We start from the raw sequence: 20,829 nt of genomic DNA, 5'->3' as shown, positions 1-20,829 counted from the left end.
TGGAAATATCTCCCACGGAAATAAATTTAAAGAGGTTCAGGTTTGGCAAACAAACATATGACAACTAGGGAAGGGGAAAATCATTGTGACACAAGTCACTCTTATTCAGCTTACAAAAGCCACTTCGCTTTATTTCCCCCAAAAGCTGCTTAAAAATAGTTGAAACACAGGCATACTCAAAGCAAACGAAGGAAACGAACTTCTCTGATAGCATTCCCTCTCACTTTGAACGGCCCTCCACGACAGACCCAAAATTAACCACCGCTCACCAATTCCAATGGGGCACACACAAAACCACACCACGGTGTGTGATATAAGTTGTAGTGATATATTGATTTATGCATATTAAAAATTTATACATCAAATTAGCTGCTTCTTAGTTAATACTGGAGCACCAATCATGGGCAGATAATATGAAACAAACAAACAAACAAACAAACAAACGAAAACACCAATAAACATTCACACAAATTCTGCAATACACAGACGTAGACACAAAGAGATAGACAGACAGACTTCACGTAAGCAATGAGGTTATTTGTGGCAGTGCTTTTATGCAAGTAAGAAGCAGTGTAGTAAATTTACCTTCTCGAGATGTTGCATTTTATGTTTTTCAATTAAAACAACTGTATGTGTTTTATCAGTCAATTATTTCTTCCCCTAGAAGCACAGTGCTAATTTTAACACTGTGGCTGTTTCTCTTCAATGCATGTTGGTCGTATGGTAGAATATAGGATCCGATAAACTGTATGGCAATCCCCATTCCTAAATGTGGTATCCTATAAAAGCAATAATTGATGGCCCATAATTGACACCACCAGTGGTAGCAGAAAGTAGAAGAGCTTTCCAATGTGATCTATGCTAAGCTAGAAAGAAACACATTATTCCCCATTAGTTAAAGTCTTCTTTTGAGATACTCCCCTTCAGAATCATTTTAAGTTTCTATTAACATTTAATATTTTCTATGCCTAGAACAAGATCTGTCATTCTGAAAGTCCTGGAAAAATGTGATGAATTAGCAGCTGACTTTCTATTGAGGAGTTTCAGTAGAAAGAAAGGGAAAAACCTAAAATAATATTTGGTGTGATTCTTTCCTGTACATACTCTTAACTCCAAGGACTTGCAAAATGGCTAGTGAAAATTAAACCTTTTACAATAATGAGCTTGTGAATTTCAGGTTATTGCTTTGGCACTAAAATCCAAAAATGTAAAGAGGGGGCTTAGTTCTGAGTCTCTATTTTCCTATTCACCCCCCCTCCTTCTCTGCCATGAAAAACTAACAAAACTCCTGAGCACATTTGAAGCCCAGAGTTCTGAAAATCTCTAAGCTGTGAAGGAAGGTCTACTGGACCACAAGAATGAAAATTAGACAGATGAAGAAAGTCTCGTCACATACACTGAATATTAGTGGTGAATGGAAGACAATTCAATGAAGCTTTTTCTTTTTTTTGCGTGTGTTTTGTTTCTAACTTATGACGCCAGCTCTGTATCAGTTAACAGACTGTTCCTTTGCAATTGCTTACAGTGTCACAATGACCTGGTGCATGTGAATTCTTTCACTATCACTGCTATCCCTGCAATCTTGTCTCTGCTGTGACCAACTCACTTTTGCCCCAACATCTCAGATGCTTTGCTCAGCATCTAATTAACTAGGGTTAAGAGTCAAGGCAAGCCAACCTTGAATCAGGAGACCACACTGCTCTCATATATATATATATATATATATATATATATATATATAATCATATGCCTGTGAATTAACTGTGTTAATCTGAATGAGGCACAGAAAATTAACCATTTTAAGCTTAGCAGCTAGAGTTTGCATTTACAATGACATGCTGATTTCCTTATTCACCATTCAGCATAATAACTTCTAGATCAACAACGTAGGTTTCCGTGTAACTTCACACGTTTCCTACGTGAAAAGTGGGTCTGAAGTTAGAGGTAAAATCTCTCTCTCTCTCTCTCTCTCTCTCTCACACACACACACACACACACACAGACACACACACACATCCTCTCAACCCTGTATTTCACAGAAACCAGTCCAAAATACATTACTTAAAAATGTGTGTGCGCGCACGGTTATATCTTTTTTTAAAAAATAGAATATAGGATTATTATTATTATTATTATTATTATTTATTAGTTGCTTGCAACCTATAAGGTCTCTGAGTGACTTACATTGGAAAGCATAGGCATACATTATACCACAAAAAAGAAATAATAATATAAAATATTAACATTTCATCCAACATATAACACAGAAAAAAGCCCTTCCAGACAACACCAACAGAAAACTATGGCGTTGTACTCACAATGAAACAAAACTCATAAACACCTGTATGTATTAGATAAACTTTCTTCTAACCCATTCCTTGCAGATAAACCTAAATGAAATCAGCAGGATTTACTCTGAAACAAAATATTAGGACAGGAGTGTCTGATATACACACACCACATACAAAGAGCTACGAGAGTACACATGCTGTATTTTATAGATTCACAACCTACGTGCATGCGTGTAAGAGGCTAAAATGAAAAATGTAACGATACACCACATCTAAAAATGTCTAGTAGTAGTAGATGTGCCACTTCTTGAGCACATTTCTAACAAGTAAGCACTAATGAAAGCACAGGGACTTGAATGCAAGTGATATATGAGAATAGGGGTCTCTCCAGCTCATACACACAGAACTGTAGCTGAAAGCACAGAAAAATTACATTTCTGGAGATATGAAATTTCACCTGGTTTCCTTTAAAACAAGGAACATTTGGGGGTATTTTTATTCCTATATTAATTTGAAGGGGGGCATGTTCCGTAAATAAACAAGTTTAGCCACTTTCATGCTGCAAAGCATATTGATATGCCCAGGTAATAGTTGAAATGGAATCAGATGCTGTTCCAGTGCCAAGTCTATAAAAACTTTTTCTATAACTTATCATGAACTAACTTCTAAATTCAGCATGCATCCCCACCCCCTATATATATATATGTATGTATACACACACACACACACACACACACACACACACCGTGTGGCATTTATATTTTACAATCAAACAACAGTTTGTGTTGTTACAGATACCTTTGAGCAAAAGGAACAAGCATGGCAAATCGACTTGCAACATTGTGGAAGGGAAAACTAAATACCAAATCGTGCAACTGCTGAGGATGCAAAAATAAAAAGACACCACTCACATCTTTTGCTAGGAGCTTCTCCTGCTAAGATGCAGTTTGCCAGACGGCTTTTGACAGTAAACCTGTGTATGGGACGTATCACAGGCTGTCATTTGTAGCAACGTATTGCAATTAAACAAATAAAATTTAGGTGCTCTTTAGAGGAAACAAAAGGGGGGGAGAGAATGCTTTTATGATGTAAAGAAATCCTAAACCACTTTTCTCCATTCAACGTGTGTGATCCATAGTTAGACGTACCCACGTTTCTTATTTTAAGTACATATTCAATAAAGGACATGTGCATCTTTCTCGCTCATGGGCAATCAAACAGCAGCACACGAGCACAATTTAAATGCTATGCTTAGTGCTTGATTTTTAATCAAGCCATTTCTACAAAAATTTATACATGGTAGTTCACGTATTTTAAATCTTAGAATAGGTAGCATTTTATCCGAGCCAAATAAAGAAGCTTTTATAAACCTTTCCCCAATACACTGACACACACACACACACACACACAAAATATCCCCTCTGATGGACAGATGTATCCCTATTAAAGCAAGTACATTGATCTTATTTTTAGTTTGCCTTGGCTTTCCCCTCACCTATCTAGGAAATGATTTCTCTAGTGATAACTATGACATCGTGCTAATGAGAGAATCAAATGCACAATAGAAAAATTGTCACTACTAATAATATTTGCAGGAAGTTAAATAAGGCAAGTGTATGAGAATGTCAGACAGTTGTCCTTTAATAAGATACAGTTATACAATGAAATTATGTTGCTAATTTTGTTACATCACTGGGTGAATGTTAAATTACTGTATAATGGTTTGCAGATGCATGCGTAATCCTAATATTGCTCTTTAACTGGCTGAAGAGAGGGAGATACCTTCAAGAGAGGGAGATTTCCTTTGCACATGAAACAGGAAATATAAGGCATGCTTTTGCTCATCTCTGGCATTTTGTGTCACTGTGCGTTACTGCTTCTTTTGCTCTTATGGACTCATTGCTTAAAAGTATTTTAGAGCATCACAGCCCTTAAGGTAAACTGGAAGGAAGAGAGTGACATTTCTTATTCTGACAATGGCACAAAACATCTACAAAAGCAGAAAATTCAGAAAAGCCTTCTATTTTTATTTTATCAATCAAAGCAGGCCTTTTCTGGTTTTACGCAGCCTCCTGCAAACTGGGAAAGGGGGTCAAGCATTTCTGTCTGTGAATGTACGCACACTCTCTGAACTCGACCGTGGTTTCTCTTGCCAGATTAGTAAGAAAAAGAAGCCAAAGGTTTCTGGTCATTCTCGACCTGTCACTGATCAAAGTGACCCAAAGAAGAACTCTCTTTAAAAAGTTGAGATTTACCTTCTTTGAAGTTATCAGCAATTATTTATGTATACGTATCAGGAATGGTTCCTTTCAAAGGATTCATAAACAGGGTGTGTATGTGTGTGTTTAGAGGTACAAAACTAGAACTGATAAATGGTTAAGCAGCCTTTTCAGAAAAGGTAACTGGGGATATAATTTGCTACTCTCCTCTAAAACTGAACACTTCTTTGGGTACCATGCATAATTGTCTCATAACAAAGGACTTTTTTAAAACAAAAAACAAAAACATGCAGACATTGAATCAAAACTCACAACAAGTAAATGGAGATGCAAATATGATTTGATGGCACATAAAAACTTGCTTTGATTACCTGTGGCATTTATAACAATTATTTTTTCACCACTGCATTCTCAGAAAAGGCTTAGCATAGTATAAACTAAGGTTTTAAACTACGTACCCTCTGTACAGGTATTGGCTTTCCGTCATTGTAACACAAATCCACCTGAAGTTAAAAGTACCATTTAATTCTAACCTAAGCAAGTATTTGATTGCATAGTAATAATAATCCTTTTTTACATGTAGAATGAAATATTCCGACAAGCCCAAATGTCTCACTAATCATTTCTTTAAATGATGCCAAACTTTTGCTTGCAATATAAGCATCTTCTGTACCAACTGTTTCTACTTTTGAACAAGAAACAAAAGTTACCCTCAAATGTATGGATATTAAAATAACAATAATAATATAGACAAAATAGTTTGCAGAAGTCCTAAAACCGTAACTGTAACAAATAGATAAGGGTGTGTGTGTGTGTTAATAGACCCATGCATAATGCTTTCAAGGGAGGGGAAATCTTAACACTGGTAGCTATCAGGCATATTTTTAGGTGCCCTAGTAAACGGCTGTCATGTGCAGGCTGCATAAGTAAACATATCTAAGAGATTTAGCAAGTCAATAAAAAGTTAAAGCTGTTATACTTTGCAAGTGGAATTATCTTACCCTCTTAAAAGAAAAAGAAATGAAGGGGGGGTAGAAATACAAAACTCTGGGTGGAATGTTTTAAGCAGACAGCAGCATTCTAACCACCAAGGACATGGAGAAATAGTGCACACTTTCAAAATAAATATGTTCATCATTACCACCTTTACAAAACTACTGTGCCTGCATCTGCCAAACATTTAGCCATGTACGAGATGATTATTCTTTTCCCAACACAGTCTCAGAAAAATAAACATGGCCATATGTGTCCAGTAATTTTTTTTGGGGGGGGGGAAGGGGGGAAGATAACCAACCATTTTAAGATCCTCATGCATTAGCACAATTAACAACAATAGAGAAGTAACAGCTGAGTTGTGGATGGGCTTGCTTTTGCCCACCAACAATTTTTTGCCCAGTCCTCTGGAATGTGATGTCCCCCTCTTAAATTTCTACATCCCTGCACATCCTAACATCAAGCACTTTTTCCAGTACTCCCCAAAACGAATAAATGTCTAACTCGGGGTGGGGGTGGGGGGAGTCAAACACTCAAATGCAATCAAACACGATGTATGTGGTTCAACAGTGATCTATCTATCCATTGATCATTATCTGGCACTAGTTGAATTAACTCTTTTATTGCCAAAGAGGGAAGGCGGCTTTCATCCCAAGCTACTATACCTGAATACATTTGAAGGTACTGAAAATAGAACGACAGGTTAAGTTTAGGATGGCTGTCAATTTCCTTGCTTTAAAATGAATGCAAAAACACCTAAATGCAGGAAATGTCACATGCAGAGGCAGTCTACTATAACAATCAAAGCATATATTGGTGTCCAGAACAGAAGATCTGAAATGCTATTTTTTCAAACTGGGCTCTAGGTCTTTTTCACTGATTAAGAATAAGGAACAGCATATAAGGAGTTCCTCATTTGGCTTGTGTTGATTATATTTCTCAATAGTAAGCTGTTATCAGTTGTAATAAGGGTCCCTCTACAGGATAGATCTAAATATACCTTATTTGAATGCAGGCAGCCTATAGAGAGAGACATGCTGTTTTAAAATCTTTTCTGTACACAACTGTTGTACGCTATAAACTTGCCTCCATGTGAGCCTGTGTGTGTGTGAGAGAGAGAGAGTGTGTGTGTATTTCTTTCCTAATGATTACCAAGCAAACGATCTTTTCTTTACATTACCAACAGCCAGTTATATATCCTCAGCCACAACTACTCTAGAAATGACAGCGCTTTTGCGTCAATGGAATTCATTCATAAAAAACAACAAAAACAAACCCTGAAAAGAAAACGGGCTCGCCAAAGCACTACAACTTATGTCACAACTTTTTGCCGCTTCAGCTTCTTATCATATGGGGGGGGGAATTCTTTTCCCCCTCAAAAAGGCAACTCCTTAAAAAAACAAAAATACAAAATTGGGGGAAGCCCTAACATATGCATTTATTTATTTTTTTAAAAAAAGTCTCTAGTTTTAAACCTCCATTCCCCCTCTGCTTGAGTCCAGTCCAAGTTGAAAGTTTCTTTTTCATCCCTTCAATTGTGTGTGTGTGTGTGCAATTTCATGCAGAAGAGTCAAACAGTTGTGAAAGAGTAGCCACATCAGGCTGGGGGGTGCGTATCACTGAGTACATGATACAGAGACAACAGCAGCCCCTGTGATTAATTATCAGTTATTACTGGCCTTGCAGCAACGGTTTAGCTTTCCCGTCAGAACCGCCATACCAGGCTGCCTTAAACGCGGCCCCCGGTGAAGGGACTGCTCTGGGGAGGACGCCAAGACACAGCTCTCTGCAGAAACAGTATGTGTGTGAGAGTATTTGGGGGGGGGGCGCCGAGGGAGGGAGAGAGACCAGCAACTGAAACTGTCTCATCTAAGGACCCTCAGCTATGGGCTGCCAGCAATTCCAGCACAACTGAACTCTCCCTCTCTTTCCCCCTTAGGTCTGCATAAGGCTGTTTTCTGCCACCTGAACTCAATTAAGCACCCCCTCTCCCAAGTTTAGTATCAGTTTTGATATGAGGTCTTACATATTCCGTGGGGTGGGAAGAGAGGAATGAAAGAAAGAAAGAAAAGACTTTTTGCTGGGATACTATGATACTTTATTATTATTATTACTAATTATTATTATTGTTGTTATTATTGTTATTATTTAAAAGGAGAGAGGGGGGAGAGAGAAAAATGGAAGGAAGGGGGAAAGGAAAAGAAAACAAAGGAAAACAAAAGGCAAGAAATATTAACCATGGAGTTAATGATCTGTTCAGAAAACTTTAAAGGGGGTGTGGAGAGAGGACTTTTATTTTAAAGCATGTCTTATTTTTGTTCTCTCTCTCTCTTTTCTCCTTTTTTTTTTTAGTTGCCCATGGGGATGTAGTGAAGTAAGCACGAACATTCAAATTACTTAGTTATGACACTACAGAAACTGTGCAGTGTTAAAATTAAAACAAAAGCGCAAACAAGACGAGTTGGTGGGGGTGGAAAGTAAAATTGCAAAATGAAACACACAACCCGGCAAGCAACGAACTGAGACAGACATTCACTTCAACGTGTGTGAGACATTAAAAGTAAAGGAAAAGGAAAGGAAAAAAAGTAACGTACCTGCTGGGACATTCTGAACAAGAGGTTAGTGTCAGCGTTCTGCCATGTCCCCATGAAACCAGATTCGGCCGTTGCTGTCCTTGTTCCGAACTGCATGGAGTTGTCAGCACAGGAGTCTCTCAAAGTCAAGTCTCTTGCCCTCTTTCGTTCTGTGTCTCTCTGAGTGTCTCTGTCTCTCACATCCACTTCTGCCTCTTCTGACTGAAAAGTGAAGGTGGATTTTTTTTTTTAGCCTCTTGGCAGTCAGTAGCAGGAGTGTAGTGTAGTTAAGCTAGCTGCACTGTGCCTTCCATTTGGGAAGCAGGGGGGGAGAGAGAGCTTTGGGGAGGGGGGCCAGAGCTTCTTTCGCACCTTCTGCACAGATACCCCTATCATTTATGCATACACTGTGACTCCCCAAGCTCGCCTTTGCTTGGGTTTAACAGCTGCCTGTCAGGTGTGCATGCAGCACTGAGGAAACCCAACCATCAGCCTCATGCTCTTTAGCCACTGGATGTCATTGGATAGCAGAGCAAGAGAGAGAGTCAACTGCACCGTTCCACTGTCAGGCACGAAATGACATTACTGCAATAGCCCCCTCGCAGCCTTAGCATACACATGCACACACACTCTAAGTAGTATGCTGATCAGAGTGAATTCAGAAGAACAAGCTGTGGCCCTTTCCCCTGTTTTCCTTCAACAATGCTGTCAAGAACAGCATGTAATTGCTGACACTTGCCTATTAAACGCAGACTGTAAACCTCCTAACAGGAGAAGGGAAGGCAAGAGAGCAGAGGGACAACCAATTGCTCACTTATTTAGACAATAGCATGCAGAACCACCACGCAGCAGAAGTTGGCCTGGCTGCTTTTAAAATATAGCTACTTCTTTATGTGGCCACTTTTGCAACAGCCCCAGCCCCCCATTTTTTTTATAAACGATAAAAAAAAGCTCTTACCAAAAAAGAAGGGGGTGGGATGAAATAAGACAATCTCCAACTTCTTTTAAAAAGAAAACTAGGAAAGAACTGCATGCATGTTTCATCTCTCACATCTTTGTTTTCCCCTGTTAATTGCCTAAAATGCCTCAAGGAGCAGGAGTCGGGGGAAAGAGAAGTGTCTTCTCTCTTTTCCATAAAGATCAAAAGTTGATTTATTTATTTTTTAAAAAACCTAAAGTTCTTGGATGAGGAATATACAATAACTTTTCAGATCACAAAAGGGAGTGGGTGAAATGAACAAAATAAAAAGGCAACTCTATCCAGAAAAACAAAACAAACCGCAGCATTTCCTTTTAGGATTGCCACCAGCGTAAAGATTGTTAACATAGGCTAGATACAATGAAAAACCGAAAGCCACTGCCACCAACTACTTTTTAAAAACCAAGCTCTATTTAGAACAATGCACTTTGCATTTTCCCAGTACTGTTACGTACTTTGGTCTCCTATGAGGAAAAACCGGAGGGAGGAGCGAGAGGGAGAGAACACCTACATGGATTACATAAACACTGCAACTTCAAAAATGTAAAACAAAATTCATGCCCTCTCATAAAAAAATCAACAACCACCAACACCAAGTCAGGTTAAAAGAAATGGGGGAGAAGAGTCCAGTTTTTCTCAACTTAATGTGTAAGGAACATTCATCTTCTAATAAAATCTACAAATTGTGAGGACAAATGTACCACTCTCGCAAGCTCTCCCTTAACTGGAGAACAACAATAAACCTCACTCTCTCACAAAACAACAAAAGAATCACAAGAAAGCTTCAGTGGCAGCCATGTGTCATTAGTGTGCAATGAGGAAAGATGAGAAAGCAAACGCTATGTTGACACAAATGTGTCTTCCCCTTTAGATCCTGGCATCTCCTGAAAGCTTTTCTGTTAAACTTCCCTCCTGTTCACCACCATTAAGCACACGCACGCACACAAAAACCAGTCTCAAAAGCTGCAAATTCAATATCTGAGAAACAAAAACAAGAGCCCAAAGAACTGTTGCCTTAAAATATATTAAGTCCACCTGTGGTCAATAAAAATATTCTTGTTGCATGGAACGAGGAGGGGAGAAGGAAGAAGAAGGAGGGGGAGAGAAAACAGCCCCTATGAGTCAATTGTGCCAACAGTGGCTGTACCTTTAGAGCCAGCTATTACCCACTTAAACTCCCTCTAAAATTTGCTAGCCTCTTGCTTTCTGAAGTGGTACTCAGTGCCTTAGTCGAGCTGCCTGCTCAGCTCCTGACCTTCCCACTAATGGCTGTTATTTGTGGGAGGCTTAAGGAGAATGTCAGTAGCCAGTTTCCTCCTCTCTGCATCTCTTGTGCGCTGTCTCCCCACCTCTCCCTTTCCTCTCCCCCCCTTACTCCTGTCCTGCAGTCCTCTCCACTCCCAGGGAGAGAAAGGGGGAGGGAGGAAAAAGCCCACGCACACAAAAACCAAGTGGCATGCAGCAGCAAGCACCTGCAGTAATAGACTCTTTTATTAAAACTGTTATTCTGCAAGACTTGAAATTCCCCGTGGACTGGGCCATGTCAAAGCCGATATAATTAACTAGAGGCTCAGCAACGGATCAATTACCAGACAAGCAAGTGATAGTGAAATCAATGAAAGATCATCAGCCACATTATCAGTGTTGCAACTCATTAGGGTAAAACTGAGAAATGTGCTCAAAGCGAGCCCAAGCAAGGTGGCATTACAAAACAAAGGGCTAATTTGGAGACCCTGCTGTGAACAATCTGTAACAGAATTAGCCTTCTCTCCCCCCCCCCCAAACCCCCGCACCAACCAAACTGCGCAGCTCTGTAACTAAATGTGACAGTCTGAGAGAAGCAGTTTATTAAGACACCAACTCCAAGTTTATTTAGTTCATAAACTCTCTCCTAGAAAATCGATACAGTCTGTACAGGGTTATTAGGCTGACTAGCTAATAACATCCAAATCTGGTCTTCCCGGGCAGCAGCCTAAAATTCTACCTAACAAAGATGGGGGGGGGAGAACCTCAACAGCTGTAGAACATGGCATCCAATAAGCCTATCATGTAGTGGCCACATTATGGCATGCAACTGAAACTGCAAGGGGAGTGTGGGGAAAATGACTGCTAATACAATACGGAGGAAACCAACGGAATAAAACATTGCAAACCTTCCGTACCACTAAGTACATTCCTATTAAAGCAGTAAATAGTTCCTAATAGAAGGAGCACCTACCAGATGTCTTTCCAGAACAATACACAGGCTGCAAAGCACTTAAGGAGTAACTGCAACCCCCTGCAGTGCTAACGCAAAAAAACTGCACCCAAACCCACTTTAGAGGAAGGGAGCTCCACGAAGCTCCACAGAGCTCTTACTTCCAAGTAAAAACGTACAAGACCAGGCTGCACGACATTATGGCACCTTGCCTTAGGTGTATTTCAAATGTTCGCAAATTCCAACACAAACAGCATTTCATACGGAACCCACATGTGGGTGTTCAGATGTGAGAACACACAAGGATAGATTTCACTACATATGGATGGGGTGTCCTGTGTCCCCTAAGTGTGTGTAAATGCAACAAAATGCATGCATGTAACAATTCATATATAGGTTGCCTGCTCATTCATCTATGGAAATCCTTTCTGTATAGGAATTTGTAACATTTGAGTGGCTTTTAATGTTGCAAAAACTGACACATTAGGTTGTTTTCAAATAATATTCTCAAAGTCCAATCCCTGATGCTAATATTTCCCTTTGAAATTAATTATCCCACTTCCCTTGGTGCAAGCAGAGTGAATTCCCCCCCACCCCCAAGAGACTGTCTCAACAAACCTAGGTAACTGTGTATTAACAACAGTCCCCCCGCCCCCACCTATACCTCCAGTAATCACAAAATGCTACAAACTAACATCACAGACAATGCATTTAGTGTCACAAGATTTTGAGTGAAATGCTATGGGCCATGTTATACTTTAACAGATTTCCACTTAGCTTTCTGAAAGACTTAAAGACTAGCTCTTTGTATTAAGTGTTTTACCATATTCAGTAAAGCATAATAAAAGCACTGTCCATACTGTTTGTTTGTAATACCATATTTTTCGATTGTATAACCATGCTGATGCTCAATGAAAAGACCTCTGGATAAGATTACAGCAGAGCTTTCCAAACTGTGTGTCGCGACACATTAGTGTTCCGGCTGCTGTGTGCGGGTGTGTCGCGCAAACGCTCTTATAAGGGGTAAGTTTAACCTCCGGTTTGCTAGTTAAAACTGAATTGCTGTGTCGTGAAATGATGCATGTCTAGAAAGTGTGTCACCAACATGAAAAGTTTGGAAAGCTCTGAATTAAAGTCTTATGTGGCACAATGGTGTTCTTTCCCCACCCCCCCACCCCCAAGAAACTTCCATTCATTGTCACAATTCTTTGATATATATCTTTAAATACATCTGCTCAAATATCAGTTCGTTTTTGTCTCCATTTTGTCAGTTCTTGTATGTCAATATGTGTAACATGTAACTACTTTTAAGATTCAGTAAAGCATTTGTTTAAAAGGATTTGAAAGTATATGGAACTGTCCTATACTTCAGCTATTAATCAGGAAAATAATTGCAGGTTATTTTTTGTATCTTACATGCATATAACTGTACTGTACATGTACATTCAATGAGGTCCAATTAGTTGGGGGGGGTTCATTTCAGTTAGGATGCACTAACAAGACTGTGGGGAGACCATGCAATACAGCCAGCAGCGTAAGACAGAATGCTGTTTTCCTAGAAGCATGAATTCCCACAACTGATCATTTTAGAATGTTACTGATCCTTACAATATTTGTTTTCCTAACATCTAGGAGATCACAATGAATGCCTGTATTAACTAAACACGGAGAAGTATCCTGAGCAGCAGTTTGATGGGGGAAGGATATTTCAGCGAGACGCTGTGTTTTTACATTTGGCATGTTAACATTCTGAACATTACTAAACCAAGCCTTTCTCTCACACACTCATGGACAAAGTTTAAGGGCCTTTACATAAGAGATGGGAAACCAAAAATGTAGCAGGCTCACAAATTTTTCTGCAGCAGGCAAAAAAAAAAAAAAAATCTGTTGAAGTGTGAAGCACAAAAATCTAAATAATTTTATTACGTACCCTCAGTGCTTTTTTCCTAGGAAGAAAGGTGTCAGTATAGTGATACCTTGGTTTATGAACTTAATCCATTCCGGAAGTCCGTTCTTAAACCAAAACCGTTCTTAAACTGAGGCGCGCTTCCCCTAATGAGACCTCCCGCTGCCGGTGACCTTCCACCATTTGGATTCCGTTCTTAGACCGAGGCAAAGTTCGCAAACCGGGACACAACTTCTGGTTTTGCGGAGTTTGTAAACCGAATCGTTCTTAAACCGGACTGTTCTTAAACCGAGGTACCCCTGTACCTGCCTGAAGACCATTGTGGGCATGGCTAGAAAGAGCAGGACGAGGGGGGAGAAACAAAAGGCTGTGACTGATGGGCATAGAGCGGGGGGGGGAGGGACACCAAGAGGGAGTAGGTGAGGGTGGCATCCGATCTGAAACCCGCAAATTGCAATTGGGCATAGCAGCCCTGTTTTGCAGGGCCTTCCCTTTGTCTGGTAACAAGTGAGGTGTGCTGAGAATGGGGCTGGGGAGCCCATACTTCCATTCCTCCATGCAGGGAGGTGGGCAGGCGGGGGGGGGAGAGTGGGGAGTGAGCCTGAGGGGATGGGGTGAAATGCAGCTGCCGCTGACGGAGCTGGATTTCTCCCCCCGTTCCCCCATTTTCTCCTCAGACACCCCAGTGGGGTGCCTGGTTTGCTCTTGTCCTCCCCACCCAGCCACCCTTTCCCCTTTGCGCCACCCCTTGCTTCTCAGTTTTGGCAGAGTTGCTCCCCAGGGAGTCTAAGGCTTTAAAGACCAGCAATTGAATGGGGGCCCTGAAATGAACTGCCAACCAGTGCAGCTGTTTCAAAACAGAAGTTATTTGAGTTCTGAAGGGAAACCCCAGCAGCGGTGGGCTTTGCACTCTTGGGTTCCGGCAGCGCCTTGTGTGACACTAAAATTCAGTGCCCTACCACCACCTCTCACGCTCCGTTCTACAGCACTGTTTTGGTGGCACCAAAAACCTCCTCTGACCCCAGCCAGTCATCTTGCATTTTGGAGCAGTTAAAAGTTTCAATCTCATCTTTAAGGACAGCATTGCATAGAGCACATTGCTATGTAAACCCTTCTGGAAGTAACCAGAGCAGGGAGTACCAAGCCGTTGTTGTTGTTGTTGTTTAGTCGTGTCCGACTCTTCGTGACCCCATGGACCAGAGCACGCTAGGCACTCCTGTCTTCCACTGCCTCCCACAGTTTGGTCAAACTCATGTTGGTAGCTTTGAGAACACTGTCCAACCATCTTGTCCTCTGTCGTCCCCTTCTCCTTGTGTCCTCCATCTTTCCCAACATCAGGGTTTTTTCCAGGGAGTCTTCTTTTCTCATGAGGTGGCCAAAGTATTGGAGCTTCAGGATCTGTCCTTCCAGTGAGCACTCAGGGCTGATTTCCTTCAGAATGGATAGGTTTGATCTTCTTGCAGTCCATGGGACTCTCAAGAGTCTCCTCCAGCACCAGAATTCAAAAGCATCAATTATTTGGCGATCATTATACAGATATTAAGGAATGAGCAGGTTCTCTGTACAAAAGGGGCCATAACTGGCAAACCAGCCGAAGCTGGAAAAATGCATTCCTAGTTAGAGAGACACCTGTGCCTCCACTGGCAAGGCTGAATCCAGGAGCCCCTCACCCCAAAGCTAGAGATCTGTTCCTTCTAGGGGAGTGCAACTCAGCTGAGGACATGACATTTTCCACCCCCCAAACTCAAAAACTCAGGCACACAACACCTCTGTCTTTCCAGCATCCTGTTCCTATTTATTGGCTCCACATCCAGTCCATCACCACCTCCAGGCAACGGTCTAATGCCTGACCCGCCTTTCCTGATTCAGGTGGAATAGAATCATAGAACTGTAGAGTTGGAAGGGACCCCAGACGTCATCTAGTCCAACCCCCTTCAGTGCATGGAATAGAGAAACAGAGTTGCATGCCATATTTGTGGCATCTTACTCGAAAACCCTTGAGGGCAGCTCTCACCTGTTTCATACACCACAAGACAACTCCTAGAGTACTGAACAGTAGACTGGGGGCAACCCATAGTCAGGTGGGCAGGGTACAAATAATAAAATTATTATTATTATTATTATTATTATTATTATTATTATTATTATTATCCCACAATGACTAAGCAACAAATGTCAGGTTTTTAGCAGCACCCAGTAACATAGCCATGCATTAAAAACACTTCTGTTTGCTAGTGGAAAATATATTTGGATGAACTAGAAGATATAGGGCACACATATAGTCCAGTATATGTCTTTCTAGCTATATGTGTTTGTTACGTATTCCGTTCGCTCCATTGACTTACTGTACAGTACCTGTAATTCCCAGAGTTCAGTTTGCTGCAGCTGTTAACAGATTCTATAATCTGTAATGACAGTAAACTGGCCTTTGCTCTTCCCTTATTCACTATTCATTTTCTAGGCTTGGTTAAATAGATTGCTGGGTTAAAGATCAGTAGTTTTTCATGTGACACGCTTTGGTATTCATCTAATGGCCTGTGAGGACAAAACTGTCCCTGTTCTTGCCAAAACAACAAAATGCGTCCTTCACACCGCATGACAATCAGCCCTTCCTTGTGTCCACATAGCCAAACTTAGATAACTTTTTAGAGGGTGTCTTAAGTGTATGCCTGGAACCGGTTCAGCAAAAGAGAAAGACGCATTTTAGCAAATGCGGAGAATACTATTCTTTTGATTCTGGTTGATATGGACATGTAAACATTTTTTATCCACTCTCTGGCATTTGCAGGATGCTGTTGATAGCAGGCAGCAGGAAGGAATGGTTTAGGTTTCTTTAGTTCTATGTTCATCTGCTCTCTTTTTTTATAGTATCGTACTGGTGGATGTTAGGGACATGGGTGGCGCTGTGGGTTAAACCACAGAGCCTAGAACTTGCTGATCAGAAGATCGACAGTTAGAATCCCCGCAACAGGGTGAGCTCCTGTTGCTCGGTCCCTGCTCCTGCCAACCTAGCAGTTCGAAAGCACGTCAAAGCGCAAGTAGATAAATAGGTACCACTCCGGCGGGAAGGTAAACAGTGTTTCCGTGCGCTGCTCTGGTTTGCCAGAAGTGGCTTAGTCATGCTGGCCACATGACCCGGAAGCTGTACGCCGGCTCCCTCGGCCAATAAAGCGAGATGAGTGCCGCAACCCCAGAGTTGGTCACGGCTGGACCTAATGGTCAGGGGTCCCTTTACCTTTACTGGTGGATGTTATTTGCAAATTGAGGTACGGTGGTACCTCAGGTTACATACACTTCAGGTTACAGACTCCACTAACCCAGAAATATTACCTCGGGTTAAGAACTTTGCTTCAGGATGAGAACAGAAATCGTCCTCCGGCGGCGCGGCGGCAGCAGCGGGAGGCTCCATTAGCTAAAGTGGTGCTTCAGGTTAAGAACAGTTTCAGGTTAAGAACAGACCTCCGGAACGAATTAAGTACTTAACCCGAGGTACCATACCACTGTACTGTATCCCACCCTGGGATCTCTTGTGATGAAGAGTGGGCTAAAAGCACGAGCTTTTACAAAGAGTTCAAACATGATAGCTCAGTTGGAAGAGGATGAGACTTTTAATCTCAGGGTCATGGGTTCGAGCATGGCAGGGGTTGGGCTAGATGACCCTCGTGGTCCCTTCCAACTCTACAATTCTAAGATTCTATGATTCATCAAGCCTGGGCATGGTTATTCCATTTCGCCTCAGAGCTGCTGCCAGCCCTTAATATATTGGGGTTTTGGGAATGATGTGTCTAGATGGGAGTTTGGATCCAGAAGATTGCCCAAACTATGAACCTGTTCCTTCTGTGATTAAGCCATATTTTATAGTCACTGGAGGCTCCAATGGCAACGCTAGCCACTGAGGCTTTCTACTACCTATAGCTGGTACACCAACTATGACTTGCACACCAGTTACAGCCACTCTCCAACAAAGATAGCATGGTAGGGTTGCCATCTTCTAAAAAGAAAACAAAAAAGAGGACACATTTGCCGCCTTCTATGACAACTCGAAGCTACAAACATGAGCTTGACCAAACTGCGGGAGGCAGTGGAAGACAGGAGTGCCTGGCGTGCTCTGGTCCATGGGGTCACGAAGAGTCGGACACGACTAAACGACTAAACAACAACAAATGACAACTCTACCCATGAAAAAGAGGACATGTCCTGGAATAAGAGGACCTATGGCAACCCTATCAGGCCACAGTGATTCCCTGCACGGGTGACCTCAAGACTCCATAATTACAATGCACTCTGTGCTGGGCAACTCTTGGGCCTGGAAAATCCAGCTGGCGTAAAATGTTGCAGCTAGACTGTTGGTGGGGACAGATTCCTGCCAGTGCAGTACTCTTCTTTTCACTGACCATATTTCAAGCAGGCTTGTCCCTTCAAAGGATAAAATCCCAACTTAATTGTGAGATGGACCTAGGCTAGCCCAGAACCATTAGTTGCTGTTTCTGTTAAGATTACAAAGCATCACAGCTAGGCTTTAAAACCCTTGTTCTGTTTCTGCCTTTCCCCAGCCACAAATCTCACTAACAGCCACATGTGTTTATGGGCTCTAAGATAGGTACTGTGAGCCTTTACCAAGGCAAGGGAAATAATATTTGAAAATTACACAAAGCTGGCACGGTGACAATAGTTCAGAGGTGGCATTTCAATAGAGCAAACAGCACTTTCTTCCCCCAAGAATGTAAGTAAAGGAATCGCTCTGCGACATCTGTTAGACTATGAAATGCTAACAGATGTCTTAAGTGGAAAAAAGGGAGAAAAATCCATACAGGAAACCATACACCAAACAGATAATGCTGCTAACTTTCCACATATTACCAAACAAAAAAAACAACAACCCTAAAACATTGGCAGCTTGCTTCTTTTCTGTGATAAAATATTTCTTCGACTTGGGTTTTAGTAAGTTGGAAGATACTGACTCATAATTTCTCTCTATAAAAAAGCATCTATAAGAAATTTTATTTCCAATAATTACACATGTTTTAATAGCTTATATTCAAATACTAGGTATTCCAAAACATTTCATCCATAGGTTTTTAAATCTTTTGTGTTTTAATAAATGAACAAGGGAATATGGAACTATTACAGCCTTCATATGGAGGAATCTGGAAAAACATTCCTGATTTATTTCCTAATTGTGGTTTCATTCAAACTCTGCTTTGCATCTCACTGTGCCCAATATGTTCAGGCCTATCATGGCGAGTTCTGAAAAGGAAATGAGTAATGATAAGCTGGGGGAAAGAACACACAACAGTGGTTAAGAGATTGAGAATGTTCCCATCTCTGCCAGATCTATGAAGCAGGCTCAGGAGAATTTCAGGCTTGTGGGGTCTACACTTTGGGAATTTTCTTTTGCACTAAGTACCCTGCATCCACTAACCACAGCAAGGTGTGAAATAGCGGCAAGGAGGTGTGGAATCAGACACAAAGGAATGGCCTAGGGACTGAATGAATTATCTACTTCACCCCATAAGCCATGCATGCAGGGGCGGAGAAAGGGGGTATGATGGGGGTGGGCCACGCTGGGTGTCACAACTGAGGGGGGTGACAAAATGGCGGGCGGCACTCACCGCAGGGCCTCAGCGCACCCGAGCTATGCGTCTCTCCTGGGAGTGACGTGGTGGCTTGGGCACCTTCAGGCTCCGTGCTGCCCCAAACGGTCCGCCCACCGCCTTCACCTCAGCTGTAGGGCAGCTGAGGAGGAGGAGGCAGACACGGAGCGTGCCCCACTCCTGGGTACAGGACACGCGTGCCGCCCCAGATGCCCAATCGGCTTGCTGCATGCATGCACCAGGAATGACTTATTCTGTTGTAGATTTGTACTTAAAAGTGTAACTACAGTTCAAATGGTCCAATTGAAAGAGGAAATACAGTGGTACCTCTGGTTACGTACTTAATTCGTTCTGGAGGTCCGTTCTTAACCTGAAACTGTTCTTAACCTGAGATGGGCCTCCCACTGCTGCTGCACTGCCGCCATGTGATTTCTGTTCTCATCCTGAAGCAAAGTTCTTAACCCAATGTACTATTTATGGGTTAGTGGAGTCTGTAACCTGAAGCATCTGTAACCTGAAGCGTATGTGACCCGAGGAACCACTGTAAAAAGACTTTGTTGTTTTTGCTGCTGCTGCTGCTTTTGATGCTAAAGAATTGAAGAGTCAGAAACCCTTTCTGGTCTACTGTGAATAACCCAGTAGATCCCACCTTGCATTCTGACCACCCCTGACAAGGAACAAATTACAGTGCCTGTAAATGTCATAAAACTCTGATGGCTGCATGCCCTGAGTGCATGCTCACAAGTGCATGCTCACAAATGCCCTGAGTGCATGCTCACAAGCTTAACTCTTTCCCTACTGGCTGCTTTTTTATTCTAAACTCCTACCCCAGGCACTTCATGCCCATCTGTCACAGGGTTGCAGATATTTGGAGCAGCCACTTCTCCACTAAAAAAGCACACCCTTCCAAAACCTGTTTTCTTTGCCCTGTGCACACTTTGCCCCCTAAGACTTTCAACTGTTCGCAGTTATGAAGCTCACAGGGTGCCCATGAACATCAGTGACAAGGGAAACATTTGCCTTTTGCAAGAAAGGGCACAGCAGGCAAACAAAGCTGTACAAAAGTGCTCCTGGCCACCACTGCCACTTAAATATCCAAGAGCAGAGGCAGGTCTAGGAGCAGCCCTATCCTGATCTTTCAAGGGGAGTAAATAACATCTAGTATACACTATACACCCATAAATCTATGCCACCTATCCTGCTAACCAACAATACCTGTCTTGCCTGAATCAAGTGTGGTGCTGGGGGGGGGGGCAGAGATAATAAATAAATAAATAAATAAATAAATAAATAAATAAATAAATAAATAATAAATAAATTTTATTTGTACCCCGCCCATCTGGCTGAGTCTCCCCAGCCACTCTGGGTGGCTTCCAACAAAGATTTAAAATACATTAAAAAGTCACACAGTAAAAACTTCCCTGAACAAGGATGCCTTCAGATGTCTTCTAAATGTCAGGTAGTTGTTTATCTCCTTGACATCTGATGAAAGGGCATTCCACAGGGCGGGCGCCACTTCCGAGAAGGCCCTCTGCCTGGTTCCCTGTAGCTTTGCTTCTTGCAGTGAGGGAACTGCCAGAAGGCTCTTGACACTGGACCTCAGATGGCATGAGTGGCCTTAACAGATGGCTCACCTGCAAACAACGTGTTGTGGGTTAGAACCCTCCATACTTTTGTCTTGGCATAGAGTTTGTGTGAGGTTCAACAGACACCCCACCCCACCGCTCCCTTGAATGAAACAACACACTGTTCCACTGAAGACATATGCCAAAGAGAGTTGGGGCGAAAACATAGTCTTGTTTCACACGGCTCTTTATGGGGAAGGAGTCTGAGGATGAGCAGTCATATTGGCCAGTGCTGCGCATGTTCTCATGGAAGGACACAATCCTATTGCGGAGCTTAGGTGGACAATCCTATCTTGCTGAGCAGTGTGAAGTGTCATTTTGGGCTGACAACGTAAAAGGCCTTCATCAGGTCTCCTGCAGCTAGAATAGTGAGAAAATCATGCAGACTGATAAAGAAAAGGAAGGTAGCTTTTACCATATGTGATGGACGTGTAAGGTAATAAAAGCATTCT

General features: G+C 42.0%; 1 protein-coding gene across 11 annotated transcripts in view; it reads right to left on the bottom strand.

Moving 5' to 3' along the window:
• BNC2 (basonuclin zinc finger protein 2) overlaps window positions 1-20,829 on the bottom strand; it is a 409,457-nt gene that overhangs the window by 278,240 nt on the left and 110,388 nt on the right. For 5 of the 11 annotated variants that reach the window (XR_014214776.1, XM_082204625.1, XM_082204617.1 and 2 more), the window contains exons 1-2: window positions 9,035-10,060; window positions 8,098-8,298 (exon numbers count right to left, since the gene is read on the bottom strand). The exons of 1 other annotated variant lie outside the window; for it this stretch is intronic. Coding sequence is in view for 9 of the 10 variants with exons in the window: in XM_082204625.1 (XP_082060751.1) it covers window positions 8,098-8,298; window positions 9,035-9,211 (378 nt within the window). In the remaining variant the exon portion in view is untranslated. Of the gene's footprint in view, window positions 1-8,097; window positions 8,299-9,034; window positions 10,061-20,829 lie in introns of those variants that run through there. 5 more of the 11 variants (XM_082204620.1, XM_082204619.1, XM_082204622.1 and 2 more) reach the window with 2 other exon arrangements.

This window comes from Podarcis vaucheri (genome assembly GCF_965113315.1).
Source record: "Podarcis vaucheri genome assembly, chromosome: 17".
In the NCBI taxonomy this organism is placed as follows: domain Eukaryota; kingdom Metazoa; phylum Chordata; class Lepidosauria; order Squamata; family Lacertidae; genus Podarcis; species Podarcis vaucheri.
Note: the sequence above shows the minus strand (reverse complement) of the source record. Positions and strands in the feature narration are given on the sequence as shown.